Genomic DNA, 26,881 nt, shown 5'->3' with positions numbered 1-26,881 from the left:
CCACCAATAATCCTTCCCAGGAAAAAACCCAACCTCAGAGTTACAGGGTTTCTTTTTTATTTTTGTCTCTGATACTGACCTAGAAAAGGAGAAAGAATCTGATCTGATGTTTAGATGAATCTTTCTGGGCTGGCAGTTAGATGAAGGGAGTTTTGAGATGGTGATGAATGACGGAGAAGATGTAACTACAAGGTTTTTGTTTTATGGTGAGTGGGTTCCAGTGTGATGCTACAGAGCGTACACACATAGCCTGGGACACAAAAAAGGTCCCTCTGCATCTTTTTACACAGGTAACTTTTTTGAACCTGAGGGCTGACAAAGGGGTAAGAGAAGTTTAATGACCAGCCCAATATGGTTCCACTGCCTGTTCTTGGAGATGATAGCAAAATTTCTGGGAGCTACTCCAGGTCCATGAGCACAAAAAAAATCTGGTTTGTTCATAGAACAACAGAATCCCAGAAAGGTTCAGGCTGGAAGGGACCTAAAAGCTCCAACCCCATACCATGGGCAGGGACACCTTCTACTCAACCAGGTTGCTCAGGCCTCATTCAGTCTGGCCTTGAACACTTCCAGGGATGGGGCAGCCACAGCTTCTCTGGACAACCTGTGCCCAGGTCATTGCTGTGAGATCCTGTTCTTTAGCCCTGGTTATGAAGAGATCCTGCTCCATTCTGAGGGCTGAAAACACTTGGTGTGCTGATATGAGAAGTGACCTGTCAGGTAAGTGGTGTCCTCAGCCTGTAATTAACTGTGATGGAAAAGGGCAGTTTTGGGATTGTAAAGACTTCTATCCTTCACCCTTTCATTGGCATCTGCTTGCAGAGGTCAGTGCTGGGAGTTCATTGCCTTTCAGAACAGTGGGCTGGATAACAGAGTTTAGGTCTAGTCTTACTTTGCAGTGTCAGTTCCCTCCACTTACATCCTTGTTCCAGGAGGCAGAATTTACCTACACATGACATGAAATCTCTCTGAAATTTAGGCTTTCCATCACTTTTTGGGGAGCACATGCTCTTGTGGGAGCTATGGAAGGAAATCAAGGCTACTTTATTCCTGTTGTTCCTTAAAGCAGATTTCAAGATGAAAATGGGAGATAAGCTAAATCAGGTTTGAATTTACAATGCAGATATTATTAGGGTCTAAGAGATGACTGGCAGTTTGAGATGTCCACAGCACAGCTTGTACAGCTGCAGTGAGGTCACCTGGCTATACACAAATGGGTTTGACCAGAACACTCATTTTCATAAGATAATGCAGACTTTGTTATAATGTGGAAAGGGTCTGATGTCATCAGGTGTCCCACCATCACACAGAAATAACCCAGAGGAGTCATTCATCATTTCTGTGATCATTTATTGGAGCGCCCACTTGTTATCGTCAGTAGTGACAGTGATGATGACAATGCAGAATCTGAGCACAGCCTAGAAAAATGCATATTTGTATTTATGAGAAACATTGATTTTGCTTCACTGCTGCCAGCCAGTCTGTCTCCCCTCAGGAGTCAGCGTAGGTCAGATGAGTGAGCAATGAGATGCTTTTGATTCATAACTCAGGATAACATTTGAGAAGTTTCTGGAATACTTTTTACACATGAGCTGCAGCTTCTCATAAGAGTTTGGTTTCAGGCAATGAAACAGCAGTTATGGAGAGAGGAAATGGGAGTGTGAGGGAGAGAAATATTGTGTACATGTTTTCCATTTCCCCTTTAGATTGTAATTTTCCTCTTCTTCCACTTTTGCAGTCAAAAAATAAAATATTAATTTAGTGGCAGGTGAGAGTATAGAAGTGATACAGACACAGCATAGGCTTAGTCATCCTCTTCTGCTACACATACCTTCCTAGGACTGCACTTAACCATGTGAAGGGTCTTAACGTCCTGAGCAGAGGAAAGCTCCAAAATAACACAAACAGTTTATAGGCGTTGTAAATGAAATAAATCCAGCTTCCATTTGGCAAAAGAAGGCCACTTTTAGACACATACAATGATACTAGAAGCATTTCTAGTCAAAGTACATTCTCTATGCTGGTGTGAAAGTCTGACTATTTTTCTCACATATCCTAGAGATACCACATGGTTCTTTTTCATCTCTATTCCTAATTTAAGGGTCAGGATTTTTTTGTGACTTGGGCAATACTTCAAGGTGTGCGTGGAATACATCATGTACCTGCAAATAGCAACCTAGGGGAAAAATTCTCCTAATGATGGATGTAACAGTTCAGGCAGCACCAGAACTCATAACAAGCAGATAAAATGCCTGGGGTAATCAGTGGAATGGAGAGGTCAAAGGAGCTCTGAGCATGAGTGAAATAAAGGCTTGGCACAGGCTTAGTACATTAAGGGACTTGGACTCTGATGTAGTCCTAGGTATAAATGTGGGGCTGTACTTGGTGATTTGTAGTGAGAAAATAATTGTGTTGAATATAATTCATGTCTGATAGCAAAATGATGCTGAACATGATTACAGACATAGGCTGGAGCTTAAAAGCTGTCAGGGATATAGAGGTCCTGTCACTATCAAACCAGGTCTGAATTCCCGTATGCAATTTTACCCATCTCCTGGTACAGAAGTATTTCCACATCTTACAGGATGAGGGATTTTGCTGTTTCTGCAATATATTTACTTTTAAGCTTTGCCTCTGCACAGGGGTTTCTTTTCTACACTGAAATACTGTCTGTCCAGGAGACCAGCCAGAAACCAACCAGGACCATTCAATGTTCCAGTGACTTAATGTCCAGAATCTGCAACAGCTTTTCTGGTACCTTTCAATTGCCAGCCAAGGCCATAAATGCCACCCTATAAAAAGTCTAATTCAGAGTTCTGTTGTAAAGACCTCAGAGAAATGGCAATTTCTTTTTCAGCATGTTGGGAATATGTGCACAAAACCTGCTGTACACTATTCAGTCGTGACACTCAAATAATAAAATAAGCGAGCTAGGGAAATGCAGTGCAGAAGCAAAGACCTCTAGGCAACAGTGTAATATAATACAGAAAAGATATAACTCAATTGGAAATAGCCAGCTGGCACTAATGGCTCATTCGTTTAGACTCATATTTCTGAGCTGTCTGCCTTTTGGTGAGATGGGAGCAAGGAAAATCACGCCTGCCTGCCAACAGCTATCAATAAAAGCACTATTAAGCAGAGCCCTGCAGCTCAGGGGCCGCTCCAAACCACCTCGATAACTGGAAACAGTTTGAGGGGACAGGCAAGGACCTGAGCTTTGTCTTCTCATCTGCACCATTCAGTGGTACTGAGAAGGTTTGGAAAATGTGCCACTGCTGGCTGTGGGAATACACCACACCTCACTGCACATGGCCACGACAGCAGCCTGCTCTGCACATGGAGGAGGCCTCGTCTATGGCCAGCCTCAACCTGCTAAACTGCCCTTTAGGCCCTTGCTGGGCCTGACAGCACAGCTGGGAATGACTGGCCCAAGTCCAGAGCCTTTAGATGTGCTGGAGAAAGGGTGAGAGCGGTGGGAAGCAGTGGGCACTTAGCATCTGGCCAGGTGTGGGCTCTAGCACAGGACAACGTGACCCTTCTGTCTGGGCACTGCCTTTTTGGGATGGAATGCATCCTGCCTGCCTGTCTTCTCCCCTCTGGACCTCTTGGACACAGAAGCCAGTTTGACTCCTTGGTCAGGAACACAGGTTTTGTTTCATTGTCCTATTCCACCTGCTGTGATCAAGCCCAGGCCCTGTTAATATTATCCCTTCTGCCATTGTTTGGCGCTCCATTTTGCCATCCTTCTACCTCACTTGCTTTGCCTCAGTCCCCTCCTGAATTAATAACCTGGATTACTTTTTCCAGGATGTAGTTGTAGTGCATCCATAGCCACACTGGCATTTCTGATATGTTACCTAGACAAAATAATAATTATTTTTATTGTTATTATTATCAGAAGTAACGAGGTTATTATTATTATTATGGGTGTCTGGGAAAAGGTGGCTGTTTCAGCTGGCAGGTGTCTGTGGCACAGTGGTTGCACCTGTACACAAACCGCCTGTCCAGGAGGAATTAAGTCATTAATGTCAGAGTGAATGACCCAAAGCTCTTGGAAGTGAAACATAACTGTGCCACCAGTTAGATATTAGTCATGAAGAACCATACACTATACATGAATTTTGGGTTGGAAAGGACCTTAAAATTCATCTAGTCTAACCCCTCTGCCATGGGCAGGGACACCTCCCACTCTCTCAGGTTGCTCCAAGCTTGGTCTAACCTGGCCTTGGACACTTTCAGGTATGGAGCAGCCACAGCTCTGGGCAACCCTTGCCAGGGACTCCCCACCCTCATAGAAAACAATTTCTTCCTAATATCCAATCTAAATCTGCTCTCTCTCTGTTAGAAGTCATTCCCCCTTGTCCTGTCCCTCCATGCCCCTGCCAAAAGCCCTTCTCCAGCTTTCTTGTAGCTCCTTAGCTGCAGTGACTTCACTGCATGGGAATTTGGTGTGGTTTTTTTATTAATTTTATTATTCTGTTTTACCATTTCAAAGAGTAAACATAAGCACACCTAAAGCTGAGTTACCACAGAAGGGTTTGGGTTGGTTCCCTAGGGGTGGTTTAGCCCTTAGCCTCGTTTAGAGGATTCCATTCACCTGCGTGTGAGATTGTTGGACAAGGTGCCAGGTGTTCCTGGCTTCCCATCGGGGGAGCACAGTCGCCTCATTTCTCTGAGGGTAGTTGGAGGGAGAGGGGCACCCATTGTGTGGGGTTTGCTTTGTATTCCCCTCAGGGGAAACTTCCAGCAATTTGCTGTGGAATTTGGGGTGCTTGAGCCTTTTGGGGATGAGCAGATTTTCCTGGGAGCGATCTACCAACCGTGAGTCTTGGCCTCAGTGGTCTTGTTGTACATTTTGTGGGGATATGGTGTGGCAAAGAGCATTTGTGGGCGACTGGGGTGGGGGGAAAAAGCCGCCAGAAGCTGGTGAAGCTCCATGAATGCTTTTTTAAGAGTTCATGTTCTGCTGATGTGAGCTTCTAGTAGGAAAACTGGGCTCTGATCCTATTATGCAGGGAGTACTCTGCTGTAAAGACTTGGTTACAAGTGGTTTTCCATTATTTTATTGCCTTGGGGGGTGGGGGGGTGGGGGGGTTGGGCTGAGGGGGGTCTCGCACGTGAGGACGGTGAGGGGTGTGAGGTGGCCCTGGCGCCTGAGGCAGGTGAGTGATGTGAGGGACTCCTCGCGCCTGAGGGGGCTGAGGGGGCTCTCGCGCCTGAGGGGGCTTTTGCGCCTGAGGGGCCTGAGGGGGCCCTCGCGCCTGAGGGGGCTGAGGGGGCTCTCGCGCCTGAGGGGGCTGAGGGGGCCCTCGCGCCTGAGGGGGCTCTCGCGCCTGAGGGGGCTGAGGGGGCCCTCGCGCCTGAGGGGGCCCTCGCGCCTGAGGGGGCTGAGGGGGCCCTCGCGCCTGAGGGGGCCCTCGTGCGTGAGGGAGGTGAGAGGAGTCTCGCGACTGAGGGAGGTGAGGGGTGTGAGGGTGCCCTCACCCGTGAGGGGGCTTGGGCCCTCATGCATTGGGTCTGGGGTCTTGGGTCTTGAACAGCAAAGAAAAAAGGAACCTGGAGGTGATCTGCTAGTGAATGTGGTTTACTTTGGTTTTTTTTCTCGTGTCGTGAGGAAGAGGCTTTTATTTTTAAAGGGTGTTTTATGCCTGGAAAATGGGGTATCAGTTTGCCAGGTGATCTTTCACCTGTATTGTTACACAGCTGCTCTTGATATTCAATTGGAGCAGATGGGCCTTTGTTTAAATGATGTGTTTCATATTTTGGGGACTTTGAAGTATGTACAAGTCACAGTGTGAGAGCAGCTTAGTTAAATGTGCTGGTTTATTTTCACAGGCTTAGAGTTAGGCATCCTTTTGCAGCAAAGGTACTACTGCTCACATTCGTTTTTTTAATGAAAATATAGTTTAAGAGGGTAATGGTTTTCAGTGTTACTGGGTATGTGCCAGGAGTTTAATGTTGATGAGTTTTTTAGTACCTTGATTAAAGTATCCGAGCTGTTTGGAGTTTTCTGTGGCTCTTAAAAGATACTGATCATACTAAGTTTAAAGAAATTATGTAAATGCTCTTGTTGCTGTTGATTATTTGCACCTGTTCTTGTTCATCCTGGTCACACTACTAGGAAACAAGAGTGTGAAAATCTTTCATTGTTATCAGAGTAATAGCAGTGGCTTACTCCTTACGGAAAATAACTTTTTACATTAACTTCTGTTTTCTCACAATTTTTTTATAGATTGATAAATGCTGAAATACTTAATGTTATTGGGATGAGTATAAAAGTGTACCATTTTATGTGAGGTTCACTTAAAGCGTGTCTCTGCTGGCAGTGGCCTCAGTCACACTATTCTGGTACCACTGTGAGAAATGGAACCACAATTCAGCTCTGGCTGAAGTTTTTAACTTGTTTTCTCAGATGTGCATGGCTGAGGTGTGCTTATGTGCGTTTCATTGTTTGGACAAATAATTGCTTTGCCCATGAACTGGAAATGTTGGATTGTGAGCTGTTAAAATCCTCGTGCAAGAAGCAGTTGAGCCACGCTGCATTTTTCACCGCTGGAGTGCTGTGGGAGTCACGTTTCTCCCTCCATCTGATAAGTAAGCAAAAATATGTTGTGGTTTCAATTATCTTTGCTTAATTTCAACCTTGTAACTGAGAAGAATCTGGTGCTGTTGAATGATTCATAGAGTGCAAGAAAAATTATGCAAAGTTATTTGTTCTAAGTGAATGTTAAGCTGCAATCATGGCATTTTCACGTGTTGGGGGAATAGGGGAGGGGGGGAATGATATTGGGGGCTGTATCTCTTCCCTTTTCTGATTTATTTTCAAGTGGCTTGATTGATAAGAGTCTTGAAATACTCACTGAGAAAAATCTTACTAATTTTTAGTTGTATTGATTAGTTAATTAGTATCTGATTAGTTAGTTAAAGGATTAGTGGTACCGGAGATGTGGTTATCATGTACTGCAGAGGTGTGTGAGGAAAAAGGGCATTTGAGTATCAGTTGAATTTGTATCACAGAAGGATGTGGTTAGGTACTGCATGGTTTTGTTGGGTTTTTTAATGAATCTATTTCCATGGAAGAGAGCTTTGTGGAAAATGAAATTAAGAATTAAAGAAATAAATAATTAAGAATTAAAGAATTATAGGGCTGAGCTCCCAGGTGGTCCAACCTGTACCTTTACAGCCTTCTCTGGGTGTAGTCAGCTGAGGTAGAAATAGGGCAGAAACTGCTCACCTTTTCCCTTTTTTTGTTTCTTTTACATGTTCTTCCCAGAGAATGTATTTGCATGACTACAAACAAAATTTAAAAGGGGAAAACTTTTGGGCAGCTTTACAGACTAGGAAGAAAGTACTAGAAATTAAAAAAAAAAAACCCAGCCAACCCAAGACTGTTACACAAAAACCCAAACCCCAAGAGGGTTTGCAGCCAGGGGTTCTCGACAGATCGGAGCACAGAGTCCTCATGTTCTGTGGCTGCAATCCTTAGAATCAGTGAAGGGTGGGAATTGGGAGCACTCTGAGTGCATAAAGAACATACATACATTCTTTAAATTGTAAAACTTGGAATAAAGGATGGGAAGTTTAGTGCAAATACAGGAGAATTTGACTGCAAAAAAAAAAAAAAAAAACCAAACAAAACCAAGAAAACTCGGGAATATTAATCTGTTTTTTCTATGAAATGCTGATGGTTTGCTGCACTCTAGTGGTACTCAATAGGAATCTTGTGCGAGGTCAGTTCTGCGCAGAGAAAGCTGGAAGGTTGTTTGTGTCTGACTTCACTAAAGTTCAACTAGCTCTTTTAAAATGTGTTTTAGTGTTTGCCTTGTAGCACTGGAGATGGCCAGAGAAATGGGTACTTGCCTCTGTGTGTTTGGGGTGACTGGATGAGGAGGGATTGGGGATTTTGTCCTTACTGCCAGTTCTGACTTTAGATTAATATTCAATATCATCAGCTCAGTCCTGCTGATGTGCATTACCAGTGATTTTTCACTGTGTAGCTTAGAGCGTTGGTGCACCATAGAAAGGCTGTCACAGTACTTTGCTTTATTTCAAGGAGTTGTCCTTTAGATGTGTGGGATTCATATTTCTGGAGTTCTCTTTCCCTTCAGTCTGGTACTGTGCATCTCTGAGCTAAGGTAGCATTGCATGGAGGAGGGAGGACTGGGTGCAGCCTGTGTCCTTGTCTGGGATGAAGGGCTGGAAAGCTTCTGCTGCCTTGCCAGCAGCTCACCAATGGAAATCACAGGGGTTCTGCAGATACAGCAGCTGTTTCTGTGTACTGTCAGAAAGAACAGGCTGTCTCCAAGGCAGCTTTCCCCACATCCTCTCCAGAACTTAAATAAATGTTGTCATTGATGTCTTCTTTTGGGGTTCATGGCTGTCTGGGGCAGAGGTTGGCAGAGAAGGGTCCAGAGCTGCAGAAGGGCCCCCCAGGCCTTCTGAACCTCTCCTTGGAGATGGGTCGGGGTCATGGACTTTGTCCATGGCTTGTGTAGTTGAAGCTTTCCCCTGCAGGATTAGTGATAGTGAGCCACATTTGTATATACAGAACATGAAATTATTTAACATGATAATAAATAAAGACATTAATCAGAGTGATTTAGCAGACAGTGAGGGTAGCTAGAACTGCTGGCATAGTGCATTGTTTCTGAAGGAATATTCAAGTGATGGTTTTAAAGCTGGTAAAACCAGTTTGTGAGTAGAGATGGATATTGCTCATCCATTCTGACAACTGTGGGCCTGTCTTATTTCTCAGCCATGAGGAATAACCTTGAGGGGAGATCCCACTCTGGGGGAGGCATCTCCCCACACTCTGTAAATTCTGATATTTCCTATTTCCTTCTGGGCTTCATGAAGCGAGGGGGTGTTGTGGGCAGCACGGGAGTTTCAGACAGGTTTGTAGCACTTTGGCAGGCTTTTGCAAACACTTTCAATTTTGATTTACTTTAATCCTGTTTTATTCTGATAGGCCCCGTGGAGTCCTATGGAGATATAACAACACAGATGTGTTATCATATCTGAAGAGGAAAAGAAAATCCTCACGGCCAGCCAGCTGCTGGAACAGTAGAAGCAGAGGAAACACCAGTTCATTAATGTGGTTGAGATGTTTCTGTATTTTTTTTGTCTTTTAATTTATTTTTAATTCTATTATAGGGGAGCAAGGTGACAGGTAAGCTCAGCTTTAGCCTTAAACTAAGCAACAACCGTGCTTGGCTTCACATGATGATCACCTGGGTATTGACTCAGTCAATGTACAGAGGAGGTATTGGTTTTATTTAAAAAAAAAAAAACCACAAAACCAAAACTGACTAAATTCCACCACAAAGGATGTGAATTTCATGGAGCAGATCCAGAAATTAGGAGAGAAAAGGGAGTCAGTCAGTTGTTTTTGGAAGTGAATGGGTGCCCTCATTCAGTTGACTCAGTGGGAGAAATGGCTTCAGGTCTGTGATGGGGCAGGAGCAGGTTTCCTGCCCGGGATGATTGTGTGGCTGCGTGTCCTTGCTGGGGCTGTCGCTGTAACAGCTGAAGGAACGAGCCGTGGGCTCAGTGCTGTGTCTGCATAGCCCTGCAGTGTGCACATAGAAGGAGGAGGAGTACTCCTCACACCCTCCCCAAACATGGGAAATGTGTTTTCTCATGGCTCCCCTCACTCCCTGTACCTGCAGAGACCCATGTAACTGTTCCCATGCTTGACAGGCTCCTAGCTGTATAACCCTCTCCTGATGGCAGAGGCGAGAACTGGAGCTGGCACAAGGGAAGCGGAGCAGGGCTGCGCCTACGGCTGCTTCCACTGCTGAGGACAGGGTTAGGCCTGGCAAGACAAGCCAGCTCTGTGCAGGGGACTGGAGCACAAGGCAAGGGCTGAGGATACCGCTGCTCTTGGTGGCCTTGTTGCTGCACTCAGGAGAATTGCAGCCAGTGACCTCTTTACCAGGTATTTTGAGACCTGCCAACAGTTGTACCTTCGGGCTGTTCTCAGATGCTGCTCCCCGTGCCAAGCGCGTGCAGCAATTGCAGAGTCAGACCTGGGACATGGTGACTGTTTTAAGGCGCAGGTGAAGCCAGATGGGTTTATTTCCTTAGGGAAATGTACTGGATTTGGAAGTTGCCCACTATCAAAGGTTTGAAGTTACAGGCCGTAGTGTACTCAAGGAAAGGTGTGTTTACTTGAGGTATTAAGGAGGAGTGGCCAGTATCTTTGAGCAAATAGTGCTTGCGTTGGGGAGTACTGACATGGCTGAGTGAAACTGGTCAGACTGGGATTTAAAAACATAAAAGCCCAGTGCTAGCCTACCTCTGTTGTGTCCCCATTTCCCCGATGCTGTCATGCTTTCCAGCACAGGCAGCGAGGCTCACCCAGGCACGTGCATCTCCGGAATTCCCCATTAGTTATCCCTGTCTGTTTTCCCCCACTTATCCTCAGGCCAGCGTGACAGTTGTGAGCTGGAGGTGTGTGCGGTTTCTTTTAAGGTGGGGTTGTTGACTCACTGTGTGCGGGTTCGAGTTGGATTTGTTTGATTGTTGGACTTGTTTGTGCACAGTTGCCTGTCACAGGGAATGCACGAGAAAGAGAGGGAAGAGGAGCTTTGGTCTGTGAGGAGCGAGCGAGCTGGGCACACAGCAGCTGTGACTCAGAGCGCGCAGCTGAGGTCCCCGTGCGGGCAGTAAAAGCGAGCGAGCCACCGTTGCTACATTTAACACTTGTACATTTTTATTTAGTTAAATCAGCCATTGTACACATTGCAGCTATGTATTGTTAGTGTTGTATCTTTTTAATTTTTAACTAATACATGCCCTCATAGATATATTCAATTAGTGTTATCACCATGGGAACAAGATGCTGATTCGTCAACTTAAAATTCACTTCTTCTCACAGTATTCAAGTTCTCTGATAACACAGCAAAAAATCAAAATAAGAGGTGAATAACCATTATGCTGTTACACAGAACATCATCTGCACCGCAAATAACACAACAGAAATTTCTTGAGAGCCCCATCCTTGAAGATCCTCCTGTGCTGTCTGGGACAGTCAGGAAGCCACGATACGCTGTGAGATGTTTCATCACGGGTCTCATTCGGTTTGGCTGCCAAAACACTTTTTTCTTTTAGTTTCCTTTCTTGCCTGCCCAAAAAGTGTCAGCATGGCATCTCAGTGGATCTGCTCACAGGAAACCAGAACTCCAGAGATGTTTCCATGCTTTTGGCATCATTACCTTAATGAGGAAGTGCCCTTGTTCTGAGCACTGAGTGAGTCATTTTAAAAAAACAAAAAACCCCTATAATTGTCGAAGGCCAGATAAGCTTGGACTGCTCCTAGAGGAGAGGGTTGGTTTTACTCTGCTGCTGAGACTACTCTTAAAAAACTGAAACAGCTGTTTGAAAGCATTGAGTTGGTGTTTGTGTGTATGCCTGTTATGCTAGAACCCTACAGAGCTCCCTCCATTAAATATTAAGGTATAGAACACCCAAAACATCAGATCCCTACGTTCCCCTTTCGGAAAATAAAAGTGCAGACATGCTAGTGTGGTTTTCACAGGGTCAGTTTAGAAATATATATATTATATAGTTACATAACAAATATTAACAGAAATGGGCTGCCAAGGGTTGTGAGCACTCGTTGTTTAAAAAACACTCGATCAGAAGATAAAAACTGCTCGCTCAGTGCTAAGAGGGCCGAGAAGCTGACATGGTTCTAGGAGGGTTTGGTTTTGACCTTCAAATGCCACATGCGTGTATCAGCTAAGAGGCAATCTCGATAAAACATGGTGACCTAATTATTCTCCTTGTATAGTGGTAAGTCTTTATCCCGTAGTTATTATCTACAGTGCAGTGGCCAGCAGGAAGCGCCCCCGTCGGTCGGTGAGGTTGGCTAAGCGGCGATGGAAACTACCGGAGTCAGGGTTGTTGACTGCACTCCACCGCAGGTCCAGATCTATCGGCTTTAATACCACGTGCGAACGTGCTGCAGGTAGAGCTGCTAGCAGCTTGGGTACCTAGTGTGAGAGTTTGTCTCTGTTGGAGGGGCCGTGTGTCAGTGGCTGCCTGAAGGTGTCTGCACTATTAATGGGCACGGTCAGCTGTGACTCACGTGAGCAGCTGCCTTTGCCTGGCTCTGGCAGCCGTTGCCTGGACCGGATCTCTGAGCGGTAAGTCGGTACTCGGTAGCCCTGCAGCGCTTCCTCCTGGGTCAGTCAGTCAGCGTGTGCAGTCCGGGTGCTGCGTCACCGTTCCGCGGGCTCCGCGCACTCGGAACCCACGACGCCAACGGGCAGTGAGCGTTCTGCGGTCTGACGAGTTCAAATACTCTGCTATTTACAGTTCACACGTAACTCCTTGGTACGGCGCGTGTACACAGTCAGAGGAAGAGGCCTGTCGATGAAGTCTGCTTGGCAGGGGCCGTGTCAGTAAGCGAGCGCCAGAGCGAGGGGACAGGGACAGGTGGTGACGCTGACAGGGTGCCATTGTGGCGGATAAATCATCCTGCCTGAAGGATGCTATCTTTGGTCACAAATTAGCTTACAGGGTGAAAAACCATAACAGCACAAAATGAAACTTGGGAGGGGAGAAATGAATTGACTGCAGCTGCACAGGAGGAGCGGCAGCGAGGACTCCGCTGCCCGGGGACGGTGACAGCCGCGTGGGGCGGGGGCACGTGGCGCTGTGCAGGGGCGGCAGCTTCTCACTTGGCCTCCTGTGCCCAGCCCTCGCGGCAGAAGTGCCGAAGAAGCTGCTGGAGGTCGTGCTGGAGGTCATCCCTGGGCAGCGCTTCTGGGGTGTCTTCCAGCTCTTCTATGTGAACGTGTTTTCCATAGCGGTCCTTCATCACGGTCCTCTTCTGTGTGCTGGCTTTACTTAGTATTGTCCTGGAACCAGAGAAAGGAGAGACCTGACTTAGAGAGGGCACAGCTCTGGATGTCTGAGGGAATGGTGCCATTCAGGCTTCACGGGGCAGGGTTACACATGCCGGAGAGAAGGCACAGCGAGGGGTAAGTACAATGCAATAGTGCACTCCTATGGATCCCTACCCCTGGATCTATTCCCTATAGTCTTTGCTATATCATTGTTATATCAACTAAGCTTCAGTATTCTCTTAGGTAGGACCCCTGTGCTATCCTGGTATTCCTTAGAAACCAAGGTTGAAATCAGCTCTTTGAGGCATATTTTTATCAACAGGGGCAAATCCTAATCCAAAGGGTGTGGGGGGGGGTGTGCATTATCTGGTACGTGCTGGAGTTGGGGCCATGACTTCACTGGGTGTGCCTGTAATGGGAGCTCTGGTCAGATCTGCTCATTTGCAAAATAAACTTGCACATGCATCAGTCACACAGCCTCAACATTTTCCACCTGAGGATCCCTGTATAAAGGCACCCCTGCTGACCACCCCGTGTCTGCCTCTTATTTCTAGAAGCAGGGAGAAAGGCATCAGAATGGATGGAGAGTGAAGGATGGATGCATGGAGCCTGGAAGATGGTGTAGGAGCATGGATGATGATTGGAGGGAGAGTGACAATGGATGATGAAGGAAAATGTGCAAAATCACTGAAGAATTTACACAAGTCATGCAGGGTGCGCTTCCTCAGCATTTTCCACCTGAGGATCCTTACTTATTCACACCCTGTGTCCGCCTCTTATTTCTAGAACCGGGAGAAGGGCATCACAGTGTGCAGGATGGAGGTGTGGAGAGGGCAGGATGCTGACTGGAGCACAGTGCAGCGAGAGAGACTGAGCAATGTATAGAGGGATGGCTGCTACTGGTAAGTAAAGTTTCCAAAATAAATAAAAATCGTAGATGTGTTGTGTCCTTTCCTTCACCTGAAAACCCTTCTATAAAGAGAAACCTGATGCCCACCCTGTGTCTGCTTCTTATTTCCAGAGCCAGAGAGAATGGCAGAAAAGGGTGAAGGATGGATGTGGATTGATAGGGATTGGAGACTGAAAGATGGAAGGAGGGCAGGCAAGGGGCCTGGAGCACTGGGGGTCATGGATGACGGGAGTGCAGGTGCAGGAATGCAGAGTGAGGCATGGAGAAAGAACGGGATGAGGGAGATGGAGAAAGGGAGAGCGGCTGATGGGTCAGGGGAGTGACTGGAGGGGGGGAAATGGAGGGAGGGAGGGAGGGTGAGATACGGGCAAGGAATGGGGGGATGGGAATGAAGGGACGGGGTGGGGGGATGAGGGTGGGAGGGTGGGGGGGGGATGAGGGTGGGAGGGAGGCCAGTGCGGGAGAAGCCAGAAGAGGCCGGAGGAGACGAGGCCAGAGAAGGGGAGGCCAGCAGAGGTAAGGTCAAGGGAGGCCAGAGAAGGAAAGGCCAGAGGAGACCAGGCTAGGGGAGGCCATTAGAGGCTGGAGGAGGGGATGCCAGCAGAGGCGAGGCCAGGGGAGGCCAGGCTCATGGAGGCCATTAGAGGCCAGAGGAGTTGAGGCCTGTGGAGGCCACGCCAGGGGAGGCCGACGGAGGCCAAGTGAGGCCAGAGGAGGGGAGGCCAGTGGAGACCCAGCTAGGGGAGGCCATTAGAGGCCAGAGGAGGGGAGGCCAGTGGAGGCCCAGCTAGGGGAGGCTATTAGAGGCCGGAGGAGTGGAGGCCAGGCTAGGGGAGGCCATTAGAGGCCAGAGGAGGTGAGGCCAGTGGAGGCCCAGCTAGGGGAGGCTATTAGAGGCCGGAGGAGGGGAGGCCAGGCTAGGGGAGGCCATGAGAGGCCAGAAAAGTTGAGGCCAGAGGAGGCCAGGCTAGGGGAGGCCAGTAGAGGCCGGAGGAGTGGAGGCCAGGCTAGGGGAGGCTATTAGAGGCCAGAGGAGTGGAGGCCAGTGGAGGCCAGGCTCAGGGAGGCCATTAGAGGCCAGAGGAGGTGAGGCCTGTGGAGGCCCAGCTAGGGGAGGCTGATGGAGGCCAAGTGAGGCCAGAGGAGGTGAGGCCTGTGGAGGCCCAGCTAGGGGAGGCCAGTAGAGGCCAGAGGAGGGGAGGCCAGTGGAGGCCACGCCAGGGGAGGCTGACGGAGGCCAAGTGAGGCCAGAGGAGGGGAGGCTATTAGAGGCCAGAGGAGGTGAGGCCAGTGGAGGCCCAGCTAGGGGAGGCTATTAGAGGCCGGAGGAGCGGAGGCCAGGCTCATGGAGGCCATTAGAGGCCAGAGGAGGGGAGGCCAGTGGAGGCCCAGCTAGGGGAGGCTATTAGAGGCCGGAGGAGGGGAGGCCAGGCTAGGGGAGGCTATTAGAGGCCCAGCTAGGGGAGGCCATTAGAGGCCGGAGGAGGGGAGGCCAGCGGAGGCCAGGCTAGGGGAGGCCATTAGAGGCCAGAGGAGTTGAGGCTATGGGAGGCCCAGCTAGGGGAGGCTATTAGAGGCCGGAGGAGTGGAGGCCAGTGGAGGCCAGGCTCATGGAGGCTGTTAGAGGCCGGAGGAGCGGAGGCCAGGCTCGGGGAGGCCATTAGAGGCCAGAGGAGGTGATGCCAGTGGAGGCCCAGCTAGGGGAGGCTGATGGAGGCCAAGTGAGGCCAGAGGAGGGGAGGCCAGTGGAGGCCCAGCTAGGGGAGGCCAGTAGAGGCCGGAGGAGTGGAGGCCAGGCTAGGGGAGGCTATTAGAGGCCGGAGGAGTGGAGGCCAGGTTCAGGGAGGCCATTAGAGGCCAGAGGAGGGGAGGCCAGTGGAGGCCACGCCAGGGGAGGCTGACGGAGGCCAAGTGAGGCCAGAGGAGGGGAGGCCAGTGGAGGCCCAGCTAGGGGAGGCTATTAGAGGCCAGAGGAGGGGAGGCCAGGCTAGGGGAGGCCATTAGAGGCCGGAGGAGTGGAGGCCAGGCTCAGGGAGGCCATTAGAGGCCAGAGGAGTGGAGGCCAGGCTAGGGGAGGCCATTAGAGGCCAGAGGAGGTGAGGCCTGTGGAGGCCCAGCTAGGGGAGGCTGATGGAGGCCAAGTGAGGCCAGAGGAGGGGAGGCCTGTGGAGGCCACGCCAGGGGAGGCCATTAGAGGCCAGAGGAGGGGAGGCCAGTGGAGGCCCAGCTAGGCGAGGCTATTAGAGGCTGGAGGAGTGGAGGCCAGTGGAGGCCCAGCTAGGGGAGGCTATTAGAGGCCGGAGGAGTGGAGGCCAGTGGAGGCCAGGCTCATGGAGGCTGTTAGAGGCCTGAGGAGGGGAGGCTATTAGAGGCTGGAGGAGTGGAGGCCAGTGGAGGCCCAGCTAGGGGAGGCTATTAGAGGCCGGAGGAGCGGAGGCCAGGCTCATGGAGGCCATTAGAGGCCAGAGGAGGTGAGGCCTGTGGAGGCCCAGCTAGGGGAGGCCATTAGAGGCCGGAGGAGTGGAGGCCAGTGGAGGCCAGGCTCAGGGAGGCCATTAGAGGCCAGAGGAGGTGAGGCCTGTGGAGGCCCAGCTAGGGGAGGCCATTAGAGGCCGGAGGAGTGGAGGCCAGTGGAGGCCAGGCTCAGGGAGGCCATTAGAGGCCAGAGGAGGTGAGGCCTGTGGAGGCCCAGCTAGGGGAGGCTGATGGAGGCCAAGTGAGGCCAGAGGAGGGGAGGCCAGTGGAGGCCCAGCTAGGGGAGGCCAGTAGAGGCCGGAGGAGTGGAGGCCAGGCTAGGGGAGGCCATTAGAGGCCGGAGGAGTGGAGGCCAGGCTCAGGGAGGCCATTAGAGGCCAGAGGAGGGGAGGCCAGTAGAGGCCCAGCTAGGGGAGGCTATTAGAGGCCAGAGGAGGGGAGGCCAGTGGAGGCCCAGCTAGGGGAGGCTACTAGAGGCCAGAGGAGGGGAGGCCAGGCTAGGGGAGGCCATTAGAGGCCGGAGGAGTGGAGGCCAGGCTCAGGGAGGCCATTAGAGGCCAGAGGAGTGGAGGCCACTAGAGGCCCAGCTAGGGGAGGCTATTAGAGGCCAGAGGAGTGGAGGCCAGGCTAGGGGAGGCCATTAGAGGCCAGAGGAGTGGAGGCCAGTGGAGGCCCAGCTAGGGGAGGCCAGTAGAGGCCAGAGGAGGGGAGGCCAGTGGAGGCCCAGCTAGGGGAGGCTATTAGAGGCCAGAGGAGTGGAGGCCAGGCTCAGGGAGGCCATTAGAGGCCAGAGGAGGTGAGGCCTGTGGAGGCCCAGCTAGGGGAGGCTGATGGAGGCCAAGTGAGGCCAGAGGAGGGGAGGCCAGTGGAGGCCCAGCTAGGGGAGGCCAGTAGAGGCCGGAGGAGTGGAGGCCAGGCTAGGGGAGGCCATTAGAGGCCGGAGGAGTGGAGGCCAGGCTCAGGGAGGCCATTAGAGGCCAGAGGAGGGGAGGCCAGTAGAGGCCCAGCTAGGGGAGGCTATTAGAGGCCAGAGGAGGGGAGGCCAGTGGAGGCCCAGCTAGGGGAGGCTACTAGAGGCCAGAGGAGGGGAGGCCAGGCTAGGGGAGGCCATTAGAGGCCGGAGGAGTGGAGGCCAGGCTCAGGGAGGCCATTAGAGGCCAGAGGAGTGGAGGCCACTAGAGGCCCAGCTAGGGGAGGCTATTAGAGGCCAGAGGAGTGGAGGCCAGGCTAGGGGAGGCCATTAGAGGCCAGAGGAGTGGAGGCCAGTGGAGGCCCAGCTAGGGGAGGCCAGTAGAGGCCAGAGGAGGGGAGGCCAGTGGAGGCCCAGCTAGGGGAGGCTATTAGAGGCCGGAGGAGCGGAGGCCAGGCTCATGGAGGCCATTAGAGGCCAGAGGAGATGAGGCCAGTGGAGGCCAGGCTCGGGGAGGCCATTAGAGGCCGGAGGAGGTGAGGCCTGTGGAGGCCCAGCTAGGGGAGGCTGATGGAGGCCAAGTGAGGCCAGAGGAGGTGAGGCCTGTGGAGGCCCAGCTAGGGGAGGCCAGTAGAGGCCAGAGGAGGGGAGGCCAGTGGAGGCCCAGCTAGGGGAGGCTATTAGAGGCCGGAGGAGGGGAGGCCAGGCTAGGGGAGGCTATTAGAGGCCCAGCTAGGGGAGGCCATTAGAGGCCGGAGGAGGGGAGGCCAGCGGAGGCCAGGCTAGGGGAGGCCATTAGAGGCCAGAGGAGTTGAGGCTATGGGAGGCCCAGCTAGGGGAGGCTATTAGAGGCCGGAGGAGTGGAGGCCAGTGGAGGCCAGGCTCATGGAGGCTGTTAGAGGCCAGAGGAGGGGAGGCCAGTGGAGGCCCAGCTAGGCGAGGCCATTAGAGGCTGGAGGAGTGGAGGCCAGTGGAGGCCCAGCTAGGGGAGGCTATTAGAGGCCGGAGGAGTGGAGGCCAGTGGAGGCCAGGCTCATGGAGGCTGTTAGAGGCCAGAGGAGGGGAGGCCAGTGGAGGCCCAGCTAGGGGAGGCTATTAGAGGCCGGAGGAGTGGAGGCCAGTGGAGGCCCAGCTAGGGGAGGCTATTAGAGGCCGGAGGAGTGGAGGCCAGTGGAGGCCACGCCAGGGGAGGCTGACGGAGGCCATTAGAGGCCAGAGGAGGGGAGGCCAGTGGAGGCCCAGCTAGGGGAGGCTATTAGAGGCCGGAGGAGTGGAGGCCAGTGGAGGCCAGGCTCAGGGAGGCCATTAGAGGCCAGAGGAGGTGAGGCCAGTGGAGGCCCAGCTAGGGGAGGCTGATGGAGGCCAAGTGAGGCCAGAGGAGGGGAGGCCTGTGGAGGCCACGCCAGGGGAGGCCATTAGAGGCCAGAGGAGGTGAGGCCTGTGGAGGCCCAGCTAGGGGAGGTTATTAGAGGCCGGAGGAGTGGAGGCCCAGCTAGGGGAGGCTATTAGAGGCCGGAGGAGTGGAGGCCCAGCTAGGGGAGGCTATTAGAGGCCAGAGGAGGCCAGGCCAGGGGAGACAGATGAGGCAGACAGATGGTGACAGGCAGGACAAGATGAAGAACACAAGTCCAAAGACAGAGCAGAGGGCAGGGCAGGAGTGAGACCAGAAGGGGCAGAATGGGAAGAGGGACAATGAAGGACAGAACAGGAGGAGGAACGGCATTAGGAGGAAATAGATGACTGGGAGGGAGAGGATTTGGGAGAGAACAGAATGGAAAATCATGGCATGGATTGGAAGATAAGGACTACAATAGGAGGAAGAGAAATAGGAACAATAAGAGGAGGCAGAAGAACAGATCAGGAGGATGAAGAGGAGGAGGAGTAATCCTACCTTGCTGCTGATTCTGTGCCTTCACTCCCTGTGTCCATCCTGTGTGCCTCACTCACCGCAGCTCTTCACCCCTTCTGCATTCCTCCACTGTCCATGCACCCCTTCACTCATTCTCCTCTCACCAGTCACTCCTCATCCATCTGTTCATTCATTGCATCCACCCCCTTGTCCTTTACCTACTCTCCAGCATTCATCTGTTTCTTCATTCTCCTTTGTTCATCCATTCTCCAACCATCACCTATCCATCCATCATCCACTCCTCCTCTCTTATCTACCTGTTCATCCATGCATCACTTCATTGCCTGTCATCCAGTCAGTGTCCATCCATTTATTCATCAACCCATCATTCATCCTGTGCTACACTCATCTGTTCATTCTCCAATCACTGCTCCTTTATTTATCTCATTCTCCATCCAATTTAACCTTGCTACTTTGCTGAAAGTGTGAAACTATTCACCAGAAAGGCATTTCCCCATCTCTGCAATAAAGACCAGCCTTTGCATTAAGTCCTGCTGTGTGGAAAATGCTTTATTTCACTGCCTCCAGGTTAGTCATTGCTTTAGTAGTGCTTTGCATCCACCGCAGAAACTCACTGCAATCCACTCCTGTGACTGTGTTAGTTCATTTACAATAACACTTCATCAATTCACCAAACCTTTTAATTACTGATCCATCGTCTTTCTGGACTTCCTTCTCTACCAGAGCAGGTGCTTGCACTCTCATGTGATGACCTGTATAGCTCAAAGCCTCCAGGGAAAACAAACCCCAATTACAACACACCCAAAACACCTGGAGCTCTTCCTACCTTAGTCCTTCGTAGTCACACAGCTGAATGCTGAGAAAAAGCTGAAACTCAAAAGAAGTCCCTCCCTCCTGCACACACATCACACTCAGTTTCTCCTAGGGGGCAGCTCCATTTCTGTACCAAAGCATGCACAGTCGTGCCTACAGACATCAGGATTTTCTGAGGCAGAACCTGGGAGCTGAGTGTTTCTTCCCAGGCTGTGTTCTTAAGGTGACCAGAGACTGGATTCAGGGGAGGAACATCCATTTACCCTGAGTGGGGGCTCACCTGGAGCCACTTCCACAGTTACCTGCACAAGTGGTAGCACAGGAATGAACTGCACCTGCACTCACCCCCTAGACATCTAAGAACTACACACAAAGCCTCTACAATGTTCTCCTTTGGTCTTGTCCAGTTTCTCAGCTAATTCTGCACTGTCAGCTTTCACTACACACTCCTGAGACATGCAGCTTTTTGTAACATGGCTGAGTACAACAGCACCTCTCAGGACTTGCTGGGTCTGCTGGGCCACCAACAAAACCTTTCTGGAGAACAGATGTTGCCCCTGGGACAATAATAGATAAAAGTTCTTTTTACCTCTTCAAAGTCCTCTTTGGCTGATGGAAGATCAGAAGCCAGGCTGGCATCCCCCAGGTGTTTCTCTGTCCTCTCTCCATGCACCACAGTGGTCTTTATGACCTTGCTGACTTTCCGGCCCTCCACTGGTTCGGACTGGAATTTGGAGGCACTAGAGAGAACAGCAGGTTCAGACAGAGTCACCTGCAAGGTTAGAAAGCACAAGTCAGCTGGGATGTGCACTGGCCAAATTAACTTCTGTGTCTATGGGCTCCACAAGGTAAAGCTTACTGGAAAGAAAAAGAGGGGAAAAAAAAGTAAAAATGTGGGGGGGAAGACATAAAAGGGGAAAAAAAAAGAGGGAAAAAAGAAAAGAGAGAAAGACGAAAAAAGAGAGAAAATAAGAAAGGAAAAAGAGAAGAAATAAAAAAGGACAATAGGAGAAAGGAAAAGAGAGAAAAAAAGGACAAAAAGGTAAGAGGAAAAAGGAAAAATAGAAAAAAGCGGGGGAAGGAAAAATAAAGAGAAAAATTAAGACCCTTCTTCCTTGTTACTTTACTCCTAAAGAATTATTCCTGATTATTAATTCCAGCAAGCAAATATATCAGTGCTGTTTTTCACAATTGCAATAACTGCTTTGCCCAGCACTGCTGACAGCAGCTGCACTGCCACTTTCTGGCCCTCCATCACAACTCGGGAGTGCTGATCCAAACTCCTGTGGGGCCAGACAGTGAAGTGTGGCAGGAAGGCACTTACCTTTTTAGGCTGTTTTTAATTACCTGGCTCTGATGCAGTTTTTGTTTAAGTCCTAGATGTTTTTAGCTTCTTTAAAGCAAGAACAGACCAGCAAGGTAAACCTCCTGTAACTGTGGGGTTCTAGGCCTGAGCGGCAGAAGGAGCGCGCTGAGCTGCAGTGACTGAGAGCCCTGCTGGGGTGCTGCTGCTCTGTGCCACGGCAGGCAAAGCACTCCCTACCTCTGAGTGCTCACTGTCACTCTTCAGCACAACTCGCTTCACCACTTTGGAATAACCATCTCCCTCTTGCACACTGACGGGGGCTTGCGGTGTTCCCTGCATTAGCACTTCCTCCTTTTCCACGCCATCTGGAGCGACGTATCGCCGGATGATCTTCCGAGTCACCTGAAGGAATGGAGTTTAGTCCCCAAGGTAGTGGCAGTAAAATGTTCCTCTTTGTTCCCTATCTAGTATTTGCTACTCAAAGGGCAGTTTGAACCTGTGAACAGGGTTCCATGCTCTACTTCTCAATACCTGCTCAAGAGATTCACACAGTGCTAAAGCTCTCGGGGTACTGGCTGGCCAAAGCAAGAAAAGAATTGCAGGGCTCAGCCAAGTCCTACACCAAATCACTGAGCACCGAGGTGTCAGACAGAGAAAGGAGCACAGAAGTTCTCCTTTCACTTGCATGCTGAGCAGAATTTGCTTTTCTAAGCATTATCCAATTGTGAAGATCCAGAGTCTGGGGGTTATCTGACTCTTACAGACCCAGCCTTCCATTGCTTTCATTAGGAAAGCAAACAAACATCTTGTAAGATTGTGGTGGGGGTGGGTTTTCTCATGGAGCTTTTTTTAAAAAAATAACAAAATTTTCTTCTCAAACCTATGAATCTATGAAGGATTTTCCTTGGCTTTAAACAAAAGGTAACAAAATACATCCTGTTGCATTACACACCATAACACAGAATGATTTTGAGAATCTAAACTATCATTTGAACTTTGGTAGCTCTCATGAGCTGAAATTCTCATTCCTTCCACTTGCTACTCTTCAAATCACAGCCCTTCAGAGCAGAAAGTCTGGCATCTCTGGAATGATTTTCCTTCCTTTTACAGGAGAGGAAGAAGTAGCAAGGGGCAGAACTGACAATACCTTCTTCACCACTGTGTGGCCATGTTCATCTGTGTACTGCTCCTCTGTGACTGTTTCTGGTGGCATTTCAGGCATACTATCAGCCTGTATGACAAAAAACAAAGTTGTGTGAAGGGAGGCCTTCACGTGGCTCTTGAAAAAAGCCATTTTACAACAGGTTAATGGGTTACAGAATGGAGGAAAAACCAGGCACGTTAGGAAAAAAACCTGTTCTGCAGGTAAATCCTTAGAAAGGCATGCAAAGAAAAGTGATGTCACAGCACACAGGCAAAGATACATTAGTTGACCTTGTTGCATACAAGGCTGACAAGCCTTCATCCTCCTCCTACTGAGGCATCCATGGAATTTACAGAGGGGTTAGCAGTGTTACTGTAATCCTCAAGTATTGGAACAGCTTATCCAGTGGAGATGCATTCTTTGGGAGCATCCCAGCCTGAGTCACAGCAGCAGCTCAGGCCTAGGGCAGCACAGGCTCGTGCAGCCGTTGGACACGCGGTACCTGAATGATCACGCGGCGCCGAATGACCCTGGTGGTCACCATCTCGTCCTCGTCCGAGCTGAGCTCCAGCCCACCTAACTCCTCTGCTAACTCCTAGGGAAGCATGGAAGCAGGACTCTGTATGTGGCACTAGCAGTAGCTACAGCTTCTGTCTTCCTACACCAGCTCTGCAATTCCTACATTTTGCATATGCTTTCTGGGAGCAGGACTGAACAGTTACAACTAGAGAACAGTGCTGCCATAGCCTCAGAAAGATCAGGAAAAATTAGTAACAAGTGCTGAACTTGTCTATCCTGCATAAGGAAGATTTAAAAATTTAAACAAACACATCAGAAGACAAAGAGAACCTGAAAATCATCAATTGGAAAATAACTCTAGCATAAAAACATAAAGGGAAAAAAATAAGGGGAAGGGGGTTGGTGGTAAGAGCTGCTGTTGTTGTTTCACTTCAGTAACAGAAATGGAGCAAGAAAGCAATGCATCAGCATTGTATGGAGGGCAGCCTGATTTCCTACCCAAGAATGTATTCTCCTTTTCTTCCACTCAGAACAAGCAAAGCAAGCAGTTTATTCGTACACCTTCACCTGCCAGAAAACTTTAATTCCCCACTAAAAGCCATGTGGTTGCTCTTTTTCCTTGCTGGTGGGTGTCTTCCCCTCTCTGATCACTGCAATGAAGCCCCTTGTCTCAGACCACCCAAGACCTACCTTGCAAAGCTTTTGAAATCCTCTTCATTCTCCTGTCTCTGTACCTCTTTCCTGCCTGCATGCTACACAAACATCATACTCCCAGTACATCCTTAGCACTCTGCAGTGCACAGCTGCTCTCTCTTTTCCATCTCACTGACTTTACTGATGTTTCACACCATTTCTCACACTGCTCTGGGGCTAGTGCCTTTCTTTATGAGCTTTACTGTTATTACTTTGTCTGCATTACATCTGTTTCAGTTTGTTTCTGCCCCTGTTACTGACACTCTCTTTCTCTCTCAGGCACAGGTCTAACTGTCACAGGCCCAAGGACAAGAAGGCTGGAGCAGAACCAGAATTATCAGTCTAGACTTTGGGATCCAGGGTTTGCTTCAACTTTGAAAACCTCAGGAGAAAAGCCTTTACCTGACTCTTTTAACCACAGAGGGAAGGAGAAAAAACTCAGTGCCAGATGCAAATTAATTACAAATATTCTTATCTTAAGGAATGAGCGAGACACAAAATTTGGTTTATTGTGTAAATTACGTTGAGGCAAATTTGTTCATTTACCTTTTCTAAAGATTCCTCTTCACAGCCCCTTCCAGACTTCTCCATCTGCTCCTCAGTGGACTCCACTATCACGAGACTGGATCTCCTTGGAGAGAGGCTTTCCTGGTGCAGCTGGGGGTCCTCAGGCTCTTGGACAATGGGGGAGTCCCCTCTCTGTGCAGAGGACAGAGGCTGCGCTCTCTGCGTCTCTCCCTTTGCAGTGCTCGAGCGCGCAGATTTTGCAGCTCCCCCGGAGTGCTCTGTTCCTGGAGTTGTGATGCTGTGAATTACAGGTTCAAGCAAGTTACCATCGTGCAGTGCTTCCCAATTCCCAATGATGGAACACTAGGCACTGACTTCGTATTGCTCCGCTGTCTTCTGTCTGGCAAAGTCCTTGATAGGAACTACAGAGCAGTCTGGCTGGGCATCCCACCCATCTTTCTGAGCAAATCTCCAAATGGAGACCCAGCCCTTCAATGCCATGATGCAAAACTTGTTATTTGTAAAGTATTTCAGGAAGCTCTGTTGTCCCTTGTGCCCTCACATCTCTACATACTGCCATTTACTTTTTCAGTGGGAGAGCCTGGATGGCTATAGAAGGAGTGAGGCACCTAGAACACCGAGCACCAGTTGTGCAGCTGCAAAGTGGATAAACCAGCTTTCATACAGAATTCTAGAGTTCAGCAAACAGAAATTTAGTGGAGGTTCAGGTTTTGTTTGCAATGGTATTTTCATGGTTGAATCCTGCTATGATTAATTGCAACCCCACTGAAGCCCCACCTCAGAATTCAAGTTTTTGCTGCACACGTCTTCTAAATGTGTACTCTATCATGTCTTATTTCTGGAAGCACCTGTGTCTTGCCTCTGTAAAACCCCATTTCTGTTCCTTCAGCCATCGCAAATGCACTTTTAAAGGCCCAGTTCTTAACAGACAGGTAAGAGTATTTTAAGTAATGATTAAATTAAAAACATTTTGTCTGCATTGAAAATATCATCCCGACTCTGAAGAAAGGCTCCTTCCCTATGGCTTCATCCTGGTCTTTTGGCACTTACAAATATTCCTGTTGCGAAGCAGATGGTTTCCCTGGCACGTCTTGGGGTTTCCCTGAGAATTCAGCTTCCACTTGTTCCTTGTGTGCTTGCCTCAGAAGCTCAGCCATGGACACTTCTGCCTCGCTCCTGGGAGTACTGTCCTGGAACGGGGAATAACTGACAGACACGTCTTCCTCGGACACCAGAGGGGGATGCTCAGTTGGCTCGCCGTCCTTAGATATTCTCTGCTGCTCTTGCTTGTGTCTCGAGCTGTACACTTCCTCCTGCAGTGCTGAAAAGCCTTGTGAAGAAAGAGAGATGAGAAACAGCGTTACAAGTCTGACCAGAAGACAGAAGTCCTTCCCACGCTCTGTGCACATGGAAAATCCCCGGGCACAGCGAACTCCTCGAACACCTTGAGTGGGAGGGCACCTGGTCTCTAGGAATAGCCCAAGCAATGCCAGACTGCCACTACTATGGCCAGATTTGGACAGGAGCAGGCAAAATAACATTTACCCAGAAATAAACTCAAGTAATTATGCTTTAAGCCCTCCAAGTATAGAAGAAGATTCATGACAGATTTTTTTCCCAGTTGATTAGGATAGATTTTAGTGACTTGTTCCCCGCCATATTCATTATTTATCTGCTTCTGGAAAATTTAACTGTACTAGAAAAGACAAAAACTCTTTTTAGAGGGCTAGGTGCAAGAAGCAGCTCATCTATGTGCCATATTCACTAGAAACCAAGTGAAGCAAGAATAAATTGGGGGGAAACAGAGAAGACTGTACCAAATATGAGCTGGACAGAGAGGCTAACATTCCAAAACTACTCGGGGTTGATATGAGAATGCTAATTATAACAAACAGCCTTCTTCTCCTACATTCTCTTCAAGACTAGGACTTTTGTAGCTGGCTAATGTGCTTCAATATTGAGTTAGGCACACAAAAGTATCACTTCTGGAAAAGAGGTTTTTATGTCAATGAATTTGCAGGAGTTTCTTCAGTTTGCAGCCACTGGCTGTAATCCACTGAACTTTCAAACTTAAGAAATTAAAATATCCTCGGTACTCAAATCCAAAGGGGTTTTCTGTCACAGCATGGAGCACTTTTCCTTTTTAATATCTTGGTCAAATTCTAATACAACCTCCTCAGCTTCCATGAAAGCACTTGCATAAGCAAAAAACCCCAAACTCCAAGGTAAATTGGGTAAACGTTGCTGGCCACAGTGTTTTCTTCTGAATAATCAGCTAAAGTGCAGATCTTCCACTTGGTGAAATGTGACCTGTGAGAAGCTGTGCTGGGGTGCATCCACACTGCCTGTGCTTTCAAAAGGGGATTCCTGTGCTCTGTCATGAGAGCTGACAGATGAGCCTGGGCCAACACTTCAGAGCAGAGCGATGCCCAGAGGGATACTCTGGACACTTTGGGTCAGGAACCACGTACCTTCGCTGTGGTCCAACGCCAAGGACTGCTCCGTGTCCGCGTAGGTGCGCGTGCCGTGGCCCTGCACCGGCTCTATGCCGCTGGTCTCCATCAGGTGAACGATGTCCATGCGGTTGATTTTTGTCAGACACTGGGTCAGATTGGTATCTGTGCCATTGGAACCACACCGTGCAGCTCAGTTAAGAATCAAGCACACTCCCTCCCTTCTCCATAGGAGGGGTATATATAGGAGACTGACAGATATCATATATAAACTAGAGACACATTTAGAAGCAGTGCTGTGTAAAATTAAAAAGAACTAAACAGATGCCTACAAAAACTAGCACTCTGGTTTGTTTTAATTTTAACAAATTTGTTGAGTTGCTGTGTTAGACAGAAAACACTACAA

The 26,881-nt window shown here is 49.5% G+C and overlaps 1 protein-coding gene across 49 annotated transcripts in view; it reads right to left on the bottom strand.

Moving 5' to 3' along the window:
* Positions 1 to 10,692: 10,692 nt before the first annotated feature.
* Positions 10,693 to 26,881, bottom strand: part of ANK2 (ankyrin 2) — a 271,811-nt gene continuing 255,622 nt past the window's right edge. For 47 of the 49 annotated variants that reach the window (XM_033059491.1, XM_033059494.2, XM_033059495.1 and 44 more), the window contains 7 exons: positions 26,494 to 26,640; positions 25,073 to 25,352; positions 24,041 to 24,299; positions 22,286 to 22,369; positions 21,376 to 21,540; positions 20,422 to 20,604; positions 10,693 to 12,866 (listed from right to left, as the gene is read on the bottom strand). In XM_033059491.1, the coding sequence (XP_032915382.1) occupies positions 12,852 to 12,866; positions 20,422 to 20,604; positions 21,376 to 21,540; positions 22,286 to 22,369; positions 24,041 to 24,299; positions 25,073 to 25,352; positions 26,494 to 26,640 (1,133 nt within the window). In that variant the 3' untranslated portion in view covers positions 10,693 to 12,851. The remainder of the gene's footprint in view (positions 12,867 to 20,421; positions 20,605 to 21,375; positions 21,541 to 22,285; positions 22,370 to 24,040; positions 24,300 to 25,072; positions 25,353 to 26,493; positions 26,641 to 26,881) is intronic. The other 2 variants (XM_042779240.1, XM_042779241.1) reach the window with 2 other exon arrangements.

This window comes from Catharus ustulatus, chromosome 5 (genome assembly GCF_009819885.2).
Source record: "Catharus ustulatus isolate bCatUst1 chromosome 5, bCatUst1.pri.v2, whole genome shotgun sequence".
NCBI lineage: Eukaryota > Metazoa > Chordata > Aves > Passeriformes > Turdidae > Catharus > Catharus ustulatus.
Note: the sequence above shows the minus strand (reverse complement) of the source record. Positions and strands in the feature narration are given on the sequence as shown.